Below are 16,141 nucleotides of genomic sequence, written 5' to 3'. Positions count from 1 at the left end.
AATGTAATGCCTATGTAATTTTAAATTCCATAGAAGCCACATTAAAAAATAAAAAGAAAAGGGTAAAATTCATTTTAATAACATACATATTTACAATTTAGTAACAGATACCTGTTTATAACAGTATATACAAAACTTCATTATTTTACTATGAAATCCATATAAAAATTCTTGATGTGACACTTTACATTGCTTCTTTAATGTAAATCTTTGAAATATGCTATCTGTCTTTTGCGTACAGCATGCACCAGTTTGCATGCTCCACATTTCTAGTGCTCAACTGCCACATGTCGCTAGTGGCTACTGTCCTGGAGAGCACAGCAATGGAGGCTCCAGCAGGGTAGGCACTGATGGCAATGAGGACTTGGGGACAGAGTGACAAAGCAAGAGGATGGCTTTTAGAAACACAAATCTATTGTCATTCCCTTCCTTTGGAAAATAAATACCTTCAATGACTTCCTGTTGTTACAGTTGAAGACCAAATTCATTAGAAGGGCTCACAAGGCCTGATGTTTGGGCCCTTTCTTAGTCTCCAGTCTAATGTCTGTCTAATCCATCTTAAGACTCTGGCCTGTGCATCATCCTCCAAGACCTCTGTGGGCGGTGAGCTGATGCAGGCAGATAATACCAGACTTCCAAGACAAAGGAGAAACCACCAAGGGGCTTACTCCCCTCCCCTTCCACTCCACAGCCACTAACAATCTGGCAAAGAGAGACTGAGAAGAACCACTCTGTGGCTTAGCCCTGAGACAGACAACAGACTGGAACAGGAAGTGAAGCTACCCAGGCACTCCTGGGATTTCTAAGTGCAGTGGAAATCAGGGTCATTCCCAAGGTCAAGGAGAGTAATTTGTATAGGGCCGTCATGCAAATGCAAAAATATTGCATTATTCCTAAGTAAAACAAAGGGAGGAAAAATTTGGATGCAAACTCTGATACACACATGAAAAGAACCACTCAATAGAAAACGATGATGTGGTCAAAGTCACTGACTAAATTTGAGTTCTAGCCTTTTTAAAAAAAAATTTATTTCACATTCAAAATATATAATTTGTACGTATATCCAGAAGCATGCACACACAGAGCTTCAATTTACCAAGGTTATAATCTATGTGCAAAATTGTACTAGAGGAACTCTTTAGTTGAATGTGAATTTTATTTCTAAAGAATACATTTTAGAAATGTCATAAATGGCCAAAAGTGAATAATCAATCCCTATTTAATAAATAAGCAGGCAGAATGTTTTGAAAAATATATTAAATATCACTTAAATACTAATGATTTCTACTTAAACATAGAGAATTATCTTTTCACATCATGATTCATACTCCTTGAAGATAAAAATTACTTGCTATATAATATATTGTGATATGTACATGCTGTTTTGCTTCTCAAAACATGAAAGTTAATATTTAGAGACTGTCCTTTCTTAGAGTGCTACCAAAAATTATATACTTATATATACATCGTGTGTGTGTGCATGTGTATACAGAGGGTGCCAAAAAAATGTATACACATTTTAAGAAAGGAAAAAACTGTATTAAAATTGTAATAATCAATATACACCGATAACAAGTCATGTTTGACTTCTGCAATTACAAGAGGTGCTCAAAGTGGTTACCATCAGTGTCCAGACACTTCTGATTATGGTGAACTACTGCTTGAGCAATGTGGACCAAAATGTTAATATCTCTTAAAATGTGTGTGTGTGTGTGTGTGTATGTGTATTTCATTACATACTCATTTTTGATCCAAGAAGGCTACAGGAAATTTTCTAGTATATAAAAGATTACAACAACAAAAAAATGTTGCCAGGCTATCTTGCTGTTTATATGATGGGTAAGGAATTTTCCTTTTCCAAAATGCGTAAGACTAATTCCTTTAAATGTTCTTAAAACATAAATAGTCACATGTCCTAAAATAGATAAGTGTCTAGTGAGTGAGGGATAAAATGCCTGGGACTCCAATGATTTTAAACTGCATTAATAAGGAAGGAATACCCTGTATGCAACAGCAAGGAAAATAGGAAGAATTATGCAAAAGACAGAGATCTCTACATATGGAGAGGCTGTGATTTCCAGCATATAAAAGTTATGTCAAAAGAGCAAAGTGGGGGTGGGGAGGTTCTAGAAGAGGATAAATAGGGCCAAATATATGGTGATGGAAGGAGAACTGACTCTGGGTGGTAAACACACAATGTGAGATATAGATGATGTATCACAGAATTGTACACCTGAAATCTATGTAACTTTATAAACAATTGTCACCCCAATAAACTTCAATAATAAAAAAAGGGCAAAGTGCACAACAGTGCATATAGAAAAAAAACCAAAAAACATTCCCTTTTGCAAAAAGGACAACTCAGGAACAATGAAAATGTTTATCAACAGAGGATGGGTGGCAAGTGAGATTTCTGAGTGTAACTGTTTATAGTTTCAATGCTTTAACAATGTGAACATTTTACTTTTTCATAAAGTAAAATTAATAAGGAGGGAAAACCTAGAACTGAATACAAACAGAAATAAATGAACTAAAATATATCAAATTGGCAACATAAAAAGAGGAAATTTAATTCTAGTCACTTTTGAACACAATACCTTGTCTGTATAGCGTAGTGGGATATATTTTAAAGATAACAGAAAAATGCCAACATAGCTTATATTTTACTCAGTTGGTTTATTGATGGTCATAACATAATTTTAAAAAACATTTATGAAGGTAGTACAGCAACTAAATATTATCAATGGTATAGTGACTCATGAGGAACAAAGATTTTCACTGCAAGCAATAAAACACAAATATTTAAGAAGTTACAAAAAAATAAAAATAAATGCACGTGATCCAACATGAACCAGAGGGGACTTACTTCTTGGCAGTACTGTAGGATGCCCTCCTTGGTGCCAATGCAGGTCTTGGTCCCTGATGGATCTGGCTCCCACTTCCCATTCTGCACATTCATGTGCATGTTCAGTTTGCCACAGAACATGGCGACCTGGGGTTCCGCAAGCAGGCCGGCATTGCCATCAGTGGGCACCTGAAAAAACAAAGTCTCAGTTAGTTGTAGAAATCCATAGTTCTGGGTTACAGGTCAGGGGAAGGGCTGTAAAATGGAGTGTGGAACTAGACGACACTATCAAACATAGTTCTATTCTTGCTAATTCTCAATTATGACAGGCCTGCCTTCTGCATTCCTATCAGTTAAGTATTATGGATGCTACATACATCTCCCACCACCTTGATGTCTTCTTTTTTTAACATTGAAATGAAAACATTAGCAATATTAGGAGGCATGCATTCATTGAAAAGTTTATCCATTTTCACACGGCAGATTTTTGTGGTGTCTACTGGAAGGTTCTGACAATAAAATGTTTTTCTGTAACAGATATAATCACTTTGGAGGAAACCACATTCTCATAGTAACCTCCAACTGACTCACACAAAGAACAAGGCCAGGTCCTGTGTGATGATCAGGTCTGGGGGTGACGTATGTCACCTCTCAGAGCTGAAGGCACAGTCCTAGTATGCATTACAACTTAGCAAGTGACTCCATTATAATTTTTTGAGCAGAAAGACTACTGTACAATTCACCATGCTCAAATATAACAATATGTCGGCCATTAACTGGTTTTCCCCAGAGCATTTCCTGGTTATCACACTCTCGGCTTCAGAGTACATTAAGGGTGCTGACGTCCCATCTTCCCAACCACAGAGCAAGGAGACAACAAGGTCTCCTGCAGGGCCCAGCAGAGCGAGGGCCCCCTGCTGTGCGGGAAGTTCTCAATAGGTCTGAGCAAGTCCCACTGCAGGCAATGCACCATTTAACAAATAACTTGGAAAGGAACGCCCTCCTGTATTTCCAAACTGTCCTGCGCATAGGTATCACCTTAATGTAAATACCAGGAGTGCCAAAAATGTATACAAGTGGGCACTTTAGTCAACGTTACTCAAGCAGTACTTCGCCGGAATCAGAAGTGTCTGGACGCTGATGGTAACCACTTTGAGCGCCTCTTGTAATTGCAGAAGTCAACTCTGTTCATCTTTTGTAATCGGTGTATATAGAGTATTACAATTTTAATAGTTTTCCTTTCTTAAAATGTATATATGGCACCCTTTGTATATTTTTTAAATATAAAGATTAGCTTTATTAAATGATTCGTTCACGTACATATTTTTAAAGGGGGAAATGGAAGTCCTGAAATATCTGTACTATCTCATTTAATAGGTTCTGATATCGACAAAAAAAAAAAAATCAGCAAGGGATGAAAAATAAATTCACAGAAGTAAAAATGTTATTCGAAACCAAGAAATCAACAGACATATTAAGCAAAATAATTCCTCCTTTGTTAAATTGAGCTACTGAGGAAATAAATGTGAGATTATCCATGCCAAGAAGAGTTAACTTCCAACAGAAGCCATTCATGGAGTAGGGAACTGGATGATTCAATAATAACTTGTATCATTAAAAAAAAATCGTTCACAGGAGGAAAAAAGAAAAAGAACTAAAATTGCACTGAGAGTTTTCACTTAAAGCAACATCTTCCTGACATTTCTCCCCATGGAGAGGTAAAAATAGATCAAACATTTGTCCATTCTAGTCATCTTCACATGTGCTTTGTTCAACCACAAGAGAGGATTTACGTCTTTAAAAAATAAATAAATAAAACTTGCACTGAACCCAGCTGAGCTCTGTCACAGGCCTGAGTGCAAACTCTTGGCAAAACCTTTAAAACCATGTTTCAGGCAATCGTTTTTACATTTTCAGTTCTACTTTGCAAGGCATATATAATTACCCTGTTTTCCTGAAAATAAGACCTAGTCGGACAATCAGCTCTAATCCGTCTTTTGGAGCAAAAATTAACATAAGACCGGGTATTATATTTTGTATTGCATTATATTATATAAGACCCGGTCTTATTTTATTATAAATGGAAGACCCGGTCTTATAGTAAAATAAGACCGGGTCTTACATTAATTTTTGTTCCAAAAGACGTATTAGAGCCGATTGTCGGGCTAGGTCTTATTTTCGGGGAAACACGGTAACAAAATTCTGCCTCTATATTGCCAGAGGAGGCCACAGTATCACATTGTCAGGAACAATAGGTGGGACCCTTCAACTCCCCAATTTGGGTCCCTTGCCACCTCCAACGACTTCTAAGCCAGAAACTGAGAGGTTCATTCTCCAAAGATGCCGAGAAGCAGCCTAAGCAGAAGGCGCGATACACTTATGTTTCAACAGCTTTCCTGAGGGAATAAGAGGAAACCCAAACGTCTTGATCCTAAAAATGAGAATGCAAATTCTGCCAATTTTATTGAAATAAGTAGCAAGACAGTAACACCGTGGAAAACTCAAATAACAATCAGATACCTATAGATAAGGCCCTAAACTAGATGCTATGGAGGATATGAAATATATTTGTAATATATATAAAATATACGAATTTATATATAAAATAAGGCCTGTGCCCTCAAGGAATTTATAATCCAGTACTGGAATCACCACGCTTTTGTCAGTGCCTGCCCCTCATGGATCAGAGTTTGTCTGTGCAACAAATAGAAGACGGGAAAAACGATGTGTGACCTCCAAGGCAAGGTCATAAAGGGAACCACGCTTCTTCCCATCCCATCACGGGATGACTTGTTGTGGGGGAGGTTAGCTGCCATGGTGTGACGACACAGCCCTGTGGAGAGGCCCCAGTGTCCCAGTGAGGAGGAAACAATGTCTCCTGTGTACAGCGATGTGAGTGAGCCTGGAAACCAACTCCAACTTCAGTCAAGCCCTCACATGACTGCAGGGCTGGCTGACATGACTGAAACCTCAAGAGAGACCTGCAGCCAGAAACACCCCGAAGACACTCCCAAATTCCTGACCCACAGAAACCGAGATAATAAATGTTTGTTGTTTTAAACCAGTAAGTCTGGGGAACCTTTTAACACAGCAATAGATACCTAATATGCTCCTTCTTTTCTCCGGCTCCATAATACATCCGTGAATAGCCTTTGATCTGCTCTGGAAAAACGAACAATAAACACTTTCCTCCATTCTACTTAACCTCTGAAGCAGGAGGTGTGCAAATTTTTTCTGCAAACGGCCAGACAGTAAGTAAATATTTTAGTAGGTTGAGTGCAAAAGTAACTGCGGTTTAAAAAAGTTAAAAGTAATTGCAAAAATCGTAATTACTTTTGCACCCACCTAATAGGTTTTTGTGAGCCATACAGTCTCTGTGGTAACAATGCAAAAACAGCCTGAGACAATATGCAAAATGGGGTGCGGCTGTTTTCCAATAAATTATTTACAAAACAGGCAGTATTGGTCAGTGGGCCAGATTTGGCCAGTGGCCAGTGGGCCAGTTTGTTGATCCCTGCTCTTAACAAAGCTTCTTCCAGTTTCTTTCAATTAAATCAGCTGGTGATTTGAACACTCCTTGTTACCACCTTCTAACCTGCTTCTTACACCCCCTGAGATCTGGTTTACATTCCCACCGGTCAACTCAAACTGCCTTCTCAAAAGTTACTCTGACTTCCTAGCTGAGAAACCAAACAGGCTTTTTCTTCAGGACCTGTCACTTTTCCCCTCTTGGCCATACATGAACTCGTCCTTGGATGTCTTTTCCCCTGGCTTCTGTCCCAGTGAACTATCCTGGCTTTCCTTACTTAGTTCTGATTATGCCATCATTAACTAGCAGTCCTCCAATCACAGCACAGGACCGTCCTAAAGACTGGGCCACAGCTTTCATCTACTTCAAAAGGTATTGGTGATCTCACTTTCTCAACTCCTCACTGCAGAGAGGCAACCCCAAAATGACAACAGTAACAATAAAATATGGCAGCGGCTAACCTTTCTTGCTTTATTCAGTAAGTCTGAGTATGTAACACATACTAGGCACTGATGTACTTCTGAGGACAAAGCAATAACTCAGGCCAAGTCCTTGACCTAACAATAAGGATGACCAACCATCCCAGGGTGTCTAGGGAGAAGGGGTTTCCAGGTGAGACTTTTAGTGCCCAAACCTGGAAAGTCCCTGGCAAGCTCAGACAACTGGTCACCCTACATGACAAACACATCAAATAAATGCTTCTCCATTTTCTCCTACCTTGACTTCTAACTTCTTTTTGTTTCTTCTATTTCCTGGTCATCCTTTCCTCTTCTTGACTTTACAGTTATTTTAACACCATCGGTTTTTATGTTTGTAATGCTGACTACTGAATGGTAATCCTTTTCATATCTCTTCAAATGAATTGATTATGGCTCATATTACTAGAGAACATCTTTAATTGTGCCCTCTTCATTTTTCCCAATGGAAGATGAGAAAATATATGCTTCAGTACCTTTTGGGTTTTCAGCAAAATGAGATCTAATATTAAGCAGTGATCATTAACATGCCCTGTTTTCTAAAGTGGAGATTGTTGAATAGTTAAAATTTTGATCCCATAATAATTAGGGCAAATTATTATACCAGAAATTTAAAAATTGGCTGTGTGTATACATCTGTTACATTTGACCTTACAAGAGGCCCTTCACAAATAAATACTTAAACCACACAATAAGACATGTTTATCAGGCAAAAATTCTTTCACAAACCAACACCAAGTATATACAAGATGATCAGAGCAATTTTGGGGGAGATACAAATTGAACCAGAAGCTCTTCTATTCTTACTGAAGACCACCTGCAAAGAATTCCACGTTTTAAGTAACAAAACCCTGCTCAGTTAATTAAAACAAGACAAGTAACCCACAGGATCCTTTAAGGAAAAAGCCTGCTTGCTAGGAACAGTTCAATATCTGGCATTCAGCCAGAAGGAAACTATCCTCAGCCAAGGTGGTCAGTCGTATAGGAGCTAATACTTAGCCATCCATGGGCCCAAAGGTTTACTCAAATCCCTTTTTCTGAATGAAGCCTCAAAGAAATGGCTTAATATGTACACAGGGTCCTCTGGAGGACCGGTTAGTATAGACACTCTTAAAAGTGAAACCTTTGAGTCTTACAAGTTATTTACTGCCAGTGAAAATGCATCCTGTCAACGTCATCGTAAAGAGGTATTCTTAACTTTTTAAAAACATTTCTCTTTTTCATAGAAAAGAAATGCAAATGCTTTGGTGGATGGGAAATGTAACCACTTAAATAACTTACATTTTAATGTTGTTTTCATCTTTTAACAGTTTCTCAGGTAACTCAAGGTGACTTTGCAAAAACCTAAGACAACACCTAAAAGCTTAGAACCCTGGAAGAACTGGCCATTCATGGTCCTTTCATTTCTGAGAAACTGAAGATGAAGGTAATTATTGTCAATTGAATGACTTTCCACTGACATCATGGGCCTCGAGATGCTTTCCCATGGGAAAAGTGTCCAATGACAATGAACAAAATAACTGGCTAAAACAATGGAGCATCAATACACACTGCCTCAAAATCAAGAGGCTATTTACAGAACGCTCTGCACTACAGAGCTATAAATATTCCATGTAAAAATGCTGCAACTCTTCTATAAACAATCATTTGCTACCAGAAAAATATTTAAAGGTCACAATATAGAGAATACTGAAGTGAACATGGACTTTCCAAAGCAAGTTCACTTAAAAAAAAAAAAAAAAAAAGGCTTTTAAAGGGCTAAAGGGAAATTAAAATAAACAAATATAATCATATACACCTCACTCTGGGACAGTCTGCATAAATGAACTAGGAAACCTACAGCTAGAAGCTGCCATTTACAAGTGCAAAACCAGTTTCTCCAGCTGTTGTTCAAACTGGGTGTTCCCTCTCCCTCCAAAGTTTCTCTCTTTATTATCATCAAGGAGATCAAAATTCCTTATAGAGCAGGCTTGGCAGCATTCCTCCCCACACAGTCCCCACTAAAAGGGAAAAGGGAACAAGGAGCTCTGTGTTTCACTGGCTGCAAAGCCTCACTTGGCGAGGAAAAGCATAGATCCATAGCTTAGTAGCATCCATGGATTTATGTAATTTTAAGGTTTGTAGCTAATAAAAACCATCTGGTTTCTGCATTGGAACAGACTTCTCACCAGTCTGAATAGTTGGCCTCATATAGTGGAGAACTTGGTACTTTTTAATCAGTTCACAATTTCCTCGGGATTGGATTCTTGTACGTATAGCATCTTTTAAAAAACACAGTGATACTATTTCTATCACATCCATGGTTTCCTCCCATAAATAGTTTTTCCTTAACCTGGACGTAATTTAACTATACCCCAGAAAAATGCTTTTAAATTTTTTGTTTGTTTATTTACGTTCTACCCTCTTAGCAAATTTCAGTTATGCAATACAGTGTTGGCCACTATAGTCACCAAGTCTAAATTTCATTTTAAAACAAATTTTGCATTTTCAATATAATCAACTGTCCTTTAGAATCACAATCTAGAAGATTTGAGAGTGAATCCCTTTCAAGAGGGAAGTAAGCATCACTTAGTACTTCATAAATTAATTTTCATTCTGCAAAGACTGTCCAGTTTTCCTTTAAATGCAAAAAAAAAAAAAATCTTAAACAGAACATCTGCAATTGCCCATTTTATCTCTAACAGAGGAGAACTAAATTTAAAATTGGAACTACAGAACTGGAGGAATCTGTAAAATCATCCATCCCAACTCTAAAGAGAAGGAAAAGGCTGGTTAGGATTTGTCCAAGGTCACACAATTAGGAAGCAGAGATGGGAGCTGGACTGAGTCCATCTAGGGTTTTGTTGACGTGACCAGGCTAACTCTCAAATTAAGACAGAAAATTGCAATTTTCCAAGGTTTTCCCCTTGTGTGTGTGTGTCTGTGTGTGTGTGTGTGTGTGTTGAGGAAAAATGGAGAAGCTAGTCACAGCATACAGAAAAATGAAATGCAGTTACTGAAACTGTCTATACACAGCTTCAATTTACCTGTGCACAATCAGCCACGCTCATCACATCCACTTTTTGCTGCACAACTATTTCAGAGCTCAAATTTCAGGCTGAAAACGATTTGCCACCAAAGTGAATCAAGAAAGAAAAAAACATTCCTTTCAGAGACCTAATCCACATTATTTCACTCCTTGAAATTTGACATTGGGGGCACTGTTGACCTGGCTTCAAATGACAAGTTATTGCTTCTTGATGAGTACATGGCCTCTGTCAATACTGATCAAGTTAATTCTTATGTAGGGACCCATAAAATGGAGGCAGCCCCAGTGGCCTGGCCCACATCACAAATCTAAACCCAAGTCAGCCGGCAGTTAAGGGAAAGACCCGTCAAGGAAACCTGACATACACCAATCACAATTCTCCAACTCAGAAAATAGGACCTGTTAGCCTTATAAGAAAATCCATGACCCCGTACATAGCCAAACATGCCTGTTTCCACATCGCCTGTCCTAACACTCTTTATAAAACTCGCTCTTGCCCCAAATCCCTCAGAACAATCCTCCGCTGCTTGTGAGACACTACTCCCCCAACCCGTGGATTATTTACCCCTGAACAAAGGAGTGACTCATTAATAAAGTTTTTTAGTTTTGTCATTTGACAATATCAATTTTTTCTTTCTGCTCTAAAGGTAGATGTTCTAAAGTTGACCCAAAACTCCTTCCATCTCCTTCCTCTCTTTCTACAACGCTGGTAAAAAATTCTTGTTGCTGATGCCCAGTAGGAAATCCGGGGTTCTCTAAACAGAAATTTTTGTTATTCAACACTCACAAAATTACCAATGTTAAAAGCATGAATTTAAAAAAAAAAAAGCATGAATTTTTGCAGGCCCAAGAAAGAGTGATGTCCACTGGCCAGAAGAGACACAAACCTGGAATTTTTTTTAAAAAAGAGCTTCATGCATGGCAACCAAACTATTTGCCTAAAAAGTAGTTTTTGATTCAATTCATGTCTAAAAAAAGTTTTTGATCCAATTAATGTCTATTTACTCCTCAACACTAAATGTTCTATATTTTAACTGCATACATATATGCATGATATAGATATATATTTACGTATATATAAATCATATATATAATATATATAATTGTGTCTAATGTGCCCTTACATGGATACAGTCAAATTCTTTTCAAATCACTGATGTAGAAATGGTTTCTCTCTTTAGTTCTGTCTTTAACTGGAAGTTTTACTAGCATGTTTCATATAGCCACCATGTAACCCATACAATATCATAACATGTTTACTATTTTGACTACCTCAGTACTGCTATATCTCATCAGCCTTGACCTTCTGTACACGGAGATAGGAAAAGAGTTAACGGTAAAAATCGAAGAGTCTGCTTAGGCCTTTCCCTTCATGGTCTCATTTGACTCTCAGACTCTCAGAAGAACCAAGATAAGGCACCTCCACATCTCTTTAGATAATCAGAAAGGCTCAAAACCTGCCTAGGCGGTTATTTCAAAGTCCACACCTGCTTTTTTCATAAGAGGCCAGTTAGCATTCCAGCTACTAGTTCTCACGCGTTGTTATTTTTAAATCTTGAATGTTTTTTTCAAATAACTTTTCTCCTGTGGTAGTAGTATTTTATAGTTCTTTGCTACTGGCTTTTAAAAAAGCATTTTTAGAGCAAGTGAAGGGGGAAGCAAATCCACAGTTTAAATGTTTAACCTGCATTTCTTAAATTTAAATCACTAGATATTAACATCTAGTAACTTGGCAGCTTCCTCTTTAAGAAATCTCCCCTGAAATGCACATACAAAACTTTCTACTAAATTAGTTATTTCCTTAAATTAGAAGCAGCTAACTGAATATGCAAAGTAGGGATCTGGAATCCTCAACATTTCAACTGTCAGTGCACATTCATCAACCCTTAGCTTATTTAATCTACATTTTCTAATTTTTCAACAGTGAGCATATATCCACCTATATATATCCCTGCATATATGACTACTGTAGAATTACAGTATAGTATGTAGTGGTAGTGCTGATAGCAGTACTGCGCACACACACACACACACACACACACACACACAAGTTTACTGGTTGAGATCAATTATAGCAAATCTTAAATGACAGTGCTTTCCTAAAAATCTCATTCTAGAGCTTTTGCACTTAAGTCACGTTGCTAACAAGCTGGCCGATTCAGAAACTGGGCTCCTCAGAGATGCTAGTTTGAATGGCATTCATTGTAAAGAAATTTGATGGTAGCAAATGAACAATTTTCCAGTATGATTTTCACTAGTTCTGACAGCTCTTGCATGTAGCACATAATACAACACAGAAAAATCCAATTCTATTACTCCTCTCCATTTTAGATATAAGAGATATTCTATATATGTTCAATTTCTGGAGTTCTATTGTTTTCTAGCATATCTGGCCAAGTTCAGCTAACGCACAGGCTTGTAAGCTATAATAAATGGTTATTATTGTAAGGCACGGAATTTTGGGGTGGTTCTGGCTATGTAGCATTATCACATCGAGAGAAACTTATACAGGCATAGATTTGATAGGCATAACTAACATTAAGTGATAGAATCCGGGTTGAAAATTACTTCAGAATGTAGGAACATTTTCAAATTGAATTTTTAAAGTATATACATACAAGACTCTGTATTTTGTTTGAAATAATTTTTTGAAGTAGTACAGGACAGGAAAGGCACAGCTGGGTAGGATAAATTTCCAAAGGTTTCATGAGATAAAAATGAAAAAGGAAGGAAGGAAGCAAGCAAGCAAGCAAGCTAATGCATCCTTATTCTTTACAAATAGGGAGCCCCAGATGATTATAGGAAATCTTGCTGTGTCAAATCACATCTAGAATAATGTAGCATTCACATTTTTAGATAAATACTAAATAATTACCTTGGAAGGAAACAAAATTTTATCAGGACAAATTTTATTAAGTGTTAATTTTATCAAAACAAACTTTATCAAATTGTATCCTCTTTTTTGGCTTGAACAACAGGAATTCATTTCCTCACTGTTCTGGAAGTTAGGAGTCCAAGTTCAAGCAGGGTTGGGTTCTTCTGAGGGCTTCTCTCCTAGGCTAGTAAATCTCCACCTTTTTTCAAATTTTATAGAAAATAGGAGAAAAATAAGGGTGGAAGACATCTGAAGGCAAATCCCAAGGACGAGCCTGAGATGTAAACGGCAATGATGGAGACTGGTTGCGAGGAACCTCCTGAGATGGTGAGTCCCAAGAGTAGCCACTTAAATAGATGGATAACCATCTATCAGGGTTTCAGAAGTGGTCCCGCAATTGGGCGGGAAGTTCGATGAGGTTAACAGCTTTCCAAAGTTTTTAAGCAGTAGGACCTAGTGCTCGAATAAAATTGTGTGAAACCCTCACAGCTGTGCAATCGTCAACTCAGCGACACGCAGCTTGTGAAGCACTGGTCTGCCCGAAAATCGATTTTTCAGTCTTTTCTATCATTCACCTATGGGACTTCATGCTCAAAAATCTCTGCTCCCTTCTGTATTTATGCAGAGCTCTGTATTCTGGAAACCTCTCCTCCCTTACCTAGCTTAAGAAAATGACTATACTGTTGAGTACCCCGGACGTGTACTGTCTGATAGAGCGAGCAATAGCCATACGTGCTTTCTTAGCCCTTGACATGTAGCCAGTTCACATGAGGAATTGAATTTTTCATTTAATTTAAAAGTAATTAATGCACATGTAAAACTTTAAATTTGGAAAATGTATTACAGAAAAACTTTCAAGCACATTTAAAACAACTTGGGCAAGTAAATCTACTTTTTTGACTGTAATTTAATGAACCTTAAACGTCAATTTTTTCCAATGAAAATTTAGTGTCCCAATTGAGACTGTGATGACTTAGTACGAAAGATATGTTGTAAGATACCTTATTAATAATTTTTATGCTGCAATGATTATCATTGGGTTAAATAAAACATCACTAAAATTTATTTTAATTCTTTATTTTTACTTTTTTTGATGTGGCTCCTAGAAAGCTTGTAATTACACATGTGGCTTATATTTCTATCAAACAGGGCTTCCCTAAACATGGCAGACAGAAGCCAGCACAAAATTTACAACACAATAAATTGTGCTCATGTCAACATATTCCCCATTTGCCTTTTATTAATCTTATTGTATACTTGTCACTACCTCTTAGTCTTTATACACCCTTAGGAAGTCAGGACTTCAGTTTGACTGGCAGTTTGGCTGGCACAGACCACACTTATATCCAGAAACAGGATAAATATTTGATATTTAATGTATTATAGGAGATGCAGATCAGATAAGAAAATGGCTCCTCTACGGACACATGAGTCATATCTCTTGCTTTTATCTTCTAGAACTAGAGAAAAAGGATAGGAGGAAATAAGACAATAGTCTAAACACATGCAGTGATGCTTTTAAGGGGATGGAAATCAATTATTGGCTCTCTAAATCTGACTGATATTGTAGGCCTCTGAACTTTTTTTATATGCCTGTAAATAATAACCACTTTGTTTAGGTGCACAGGTTTTCTTTCTTTTATTAAATATATTTTGTTTTCACTCAATAAGCATTTCAAAGGAAATATTTAAAATCTGAGAAGTTTAATGCTATTAATTAGACCATGCCCCTTTCACAGTTTACATGTGGTTGTGAGAATACAAAATCTTTTTCTAATTACATTTCGTCCAGCAAAGGACATGAAATTTCATCACCAAACACACACGCCACTAACATCACAGTTCACCAAGCGGTATTATGTCCTTGCATCACACAGCAGTAACGGTTCTTGCCACACACAGCCCCAGCCAGCCCAGCCTGCTCTAGGAGGCAGATGTGTGTGCAGAGAAGCGGGTGGGGTGAGAAATAGGGGGGCATGGAGTTCTGGAATGCTGGGTCAAGCACTTCAGGCATTTGATACCGCACATTGAGATCATACCAGATTTCTCCCAGGTGGCATCAAACAAGTCCTGAAATTAAAGCCTCAATGTCACCTGGGTTTAGTGCCCAGACAGAGCCAAGTAAGTGGAATCATTATACGCTAAACATGTAATTTATTTTCTTGCCTGGGAATATACTATCTCCACATAATTTGCAAGCTAAATTGTTATCACTGTTCCTCTTCTCAACATAAGACTATGGAAGTTGCCATGACATTTGTGATACCTCACTCATCCCCTGGCAAATGCACTTATCATGTATGCAATATCATATTTATTATCCAATGACATGGCTCTAAAAGCGACTTTTACTTTATCAATAGCACTTATAATGACTTGCTAGAGCATAAAGCTTATGCTGACATGCCTAAGATACAAGTAAGTACAAATTCAAGTTTTTCAGTTCTATTTTTTTCCTCTTTATTTCTTCTCAACATACCCGCAACAGTGTTGACTGAAATGTATAGTATAGAAGAAAAAAAGAACCAAGGGATCATTACCTGGAGAACAGAAGTCTTCGAATAAGCTTCAGGTGGGGAAAAAACAGGAAAACAACCTTCCAAGAGAGGTAGGAGGTTTATAAAGGGAGCCACTTTATCATTTAGTTAGAACATGTACGGGGGACCATACTCACACAGCTGCCATCTTTGAGTTACCCATACTAATTGGACAAGGAAAAAAAGGGCGTATTTCTCTACCTGTTGTCAGCTCAAAAATTCCGTGTTTCCCCGAAAATAAGACCTAGCCGGACAATCAGCTCCAGTGCACCTCTTGGAGCAAAAATTAATATAAGACCCAGTCTTATTTTACTATAAGACCGGATCTTATATAATATAATATACAAGACCGGGTCTTGTATTAATTTTTGCTCCAAAAGAAGCATTAGAGCTGATTGTCCAGCTAGGTCTTACTTTCGGGGAAACACGGTGTTTTCCTTTATACCCTCTACCAGACTATCAGGCTTCAGGCCATTGTAGAACCAAGTAGGTGAGAAGACAATTAGGACTAGAATGGGGAGAGTTGGCTACTGGGATTCCTAGTCTTGGGCTGCAGTAAGGAAGCCTGTACACATATCTGGGCCTGGTTCATTCCAGACTGTCCATATCCTTTCATATCGCTATAATTTCTAGTACTAAAATGGTACGAAAATACTAATAAGGCTGACGACCTTTATAGAGATGCTCATTTTCCAGGTACGTTAAGATACAATACTGTCTTTCAGTGTACATTAAAATCTCAGAGCAGCTCTCAGGGAGATGAAGGGCAGACACATGAACCCCAGCCCTATGAAATGCTCTGGGAAGTCATTTCCCTCTGATTTCCTCCTAGCCTGAGGCAGAGCAGTTCA

The 16,141-nt window shown here is 37.8% G+C and overlaps 1 protein-coding gene across 6 annotated transcripts in view; it reads right to left on the bottom strand.

Annotated features, from left to right (window-relative positions):
• The window catches only part of APP (amyloid beta precursor protein), a 244,331-nt gene that overhangs the window by 188,090 nt on the left and 40,100 nt on the right, over window positions 1-16,141 (bottom strand). For all 6 annotated transcript variants that reach the window (XM_019729863.3, XM_019729864.3, XM_019729865.3 and 3 more), the window contains exon 2: window positions 2,867-3,034. In XM_019729863.3, coding sequence (XP_019585422.1) covers window positions 2,867-3,034 — 168 coding nt within the window. The remainder of the gene's footprint in view (window positions 1-2,866; window positions 3,035-16,141) is intronic.

This window comes from Rhinolophus sinicus, chromosome 17 (assembly GCF_057876585.1).
Source record: "Rhinolophus sinicus isolate RSI-liver-muscle chromosome 17, RSI-T2T, whole genome shotgun sequence".
Classification (NCBI taxonomy): domain Eukaryota; kingdom Metazoa; phylum Chordata; class Mammalia; order Chiroptera; family Rhinolophidae; genus Rhinolophus; species Rhinolophus sinicus.
This window is presented reverse-complemented; position numbering and strand designations above follow the sequence as displayed.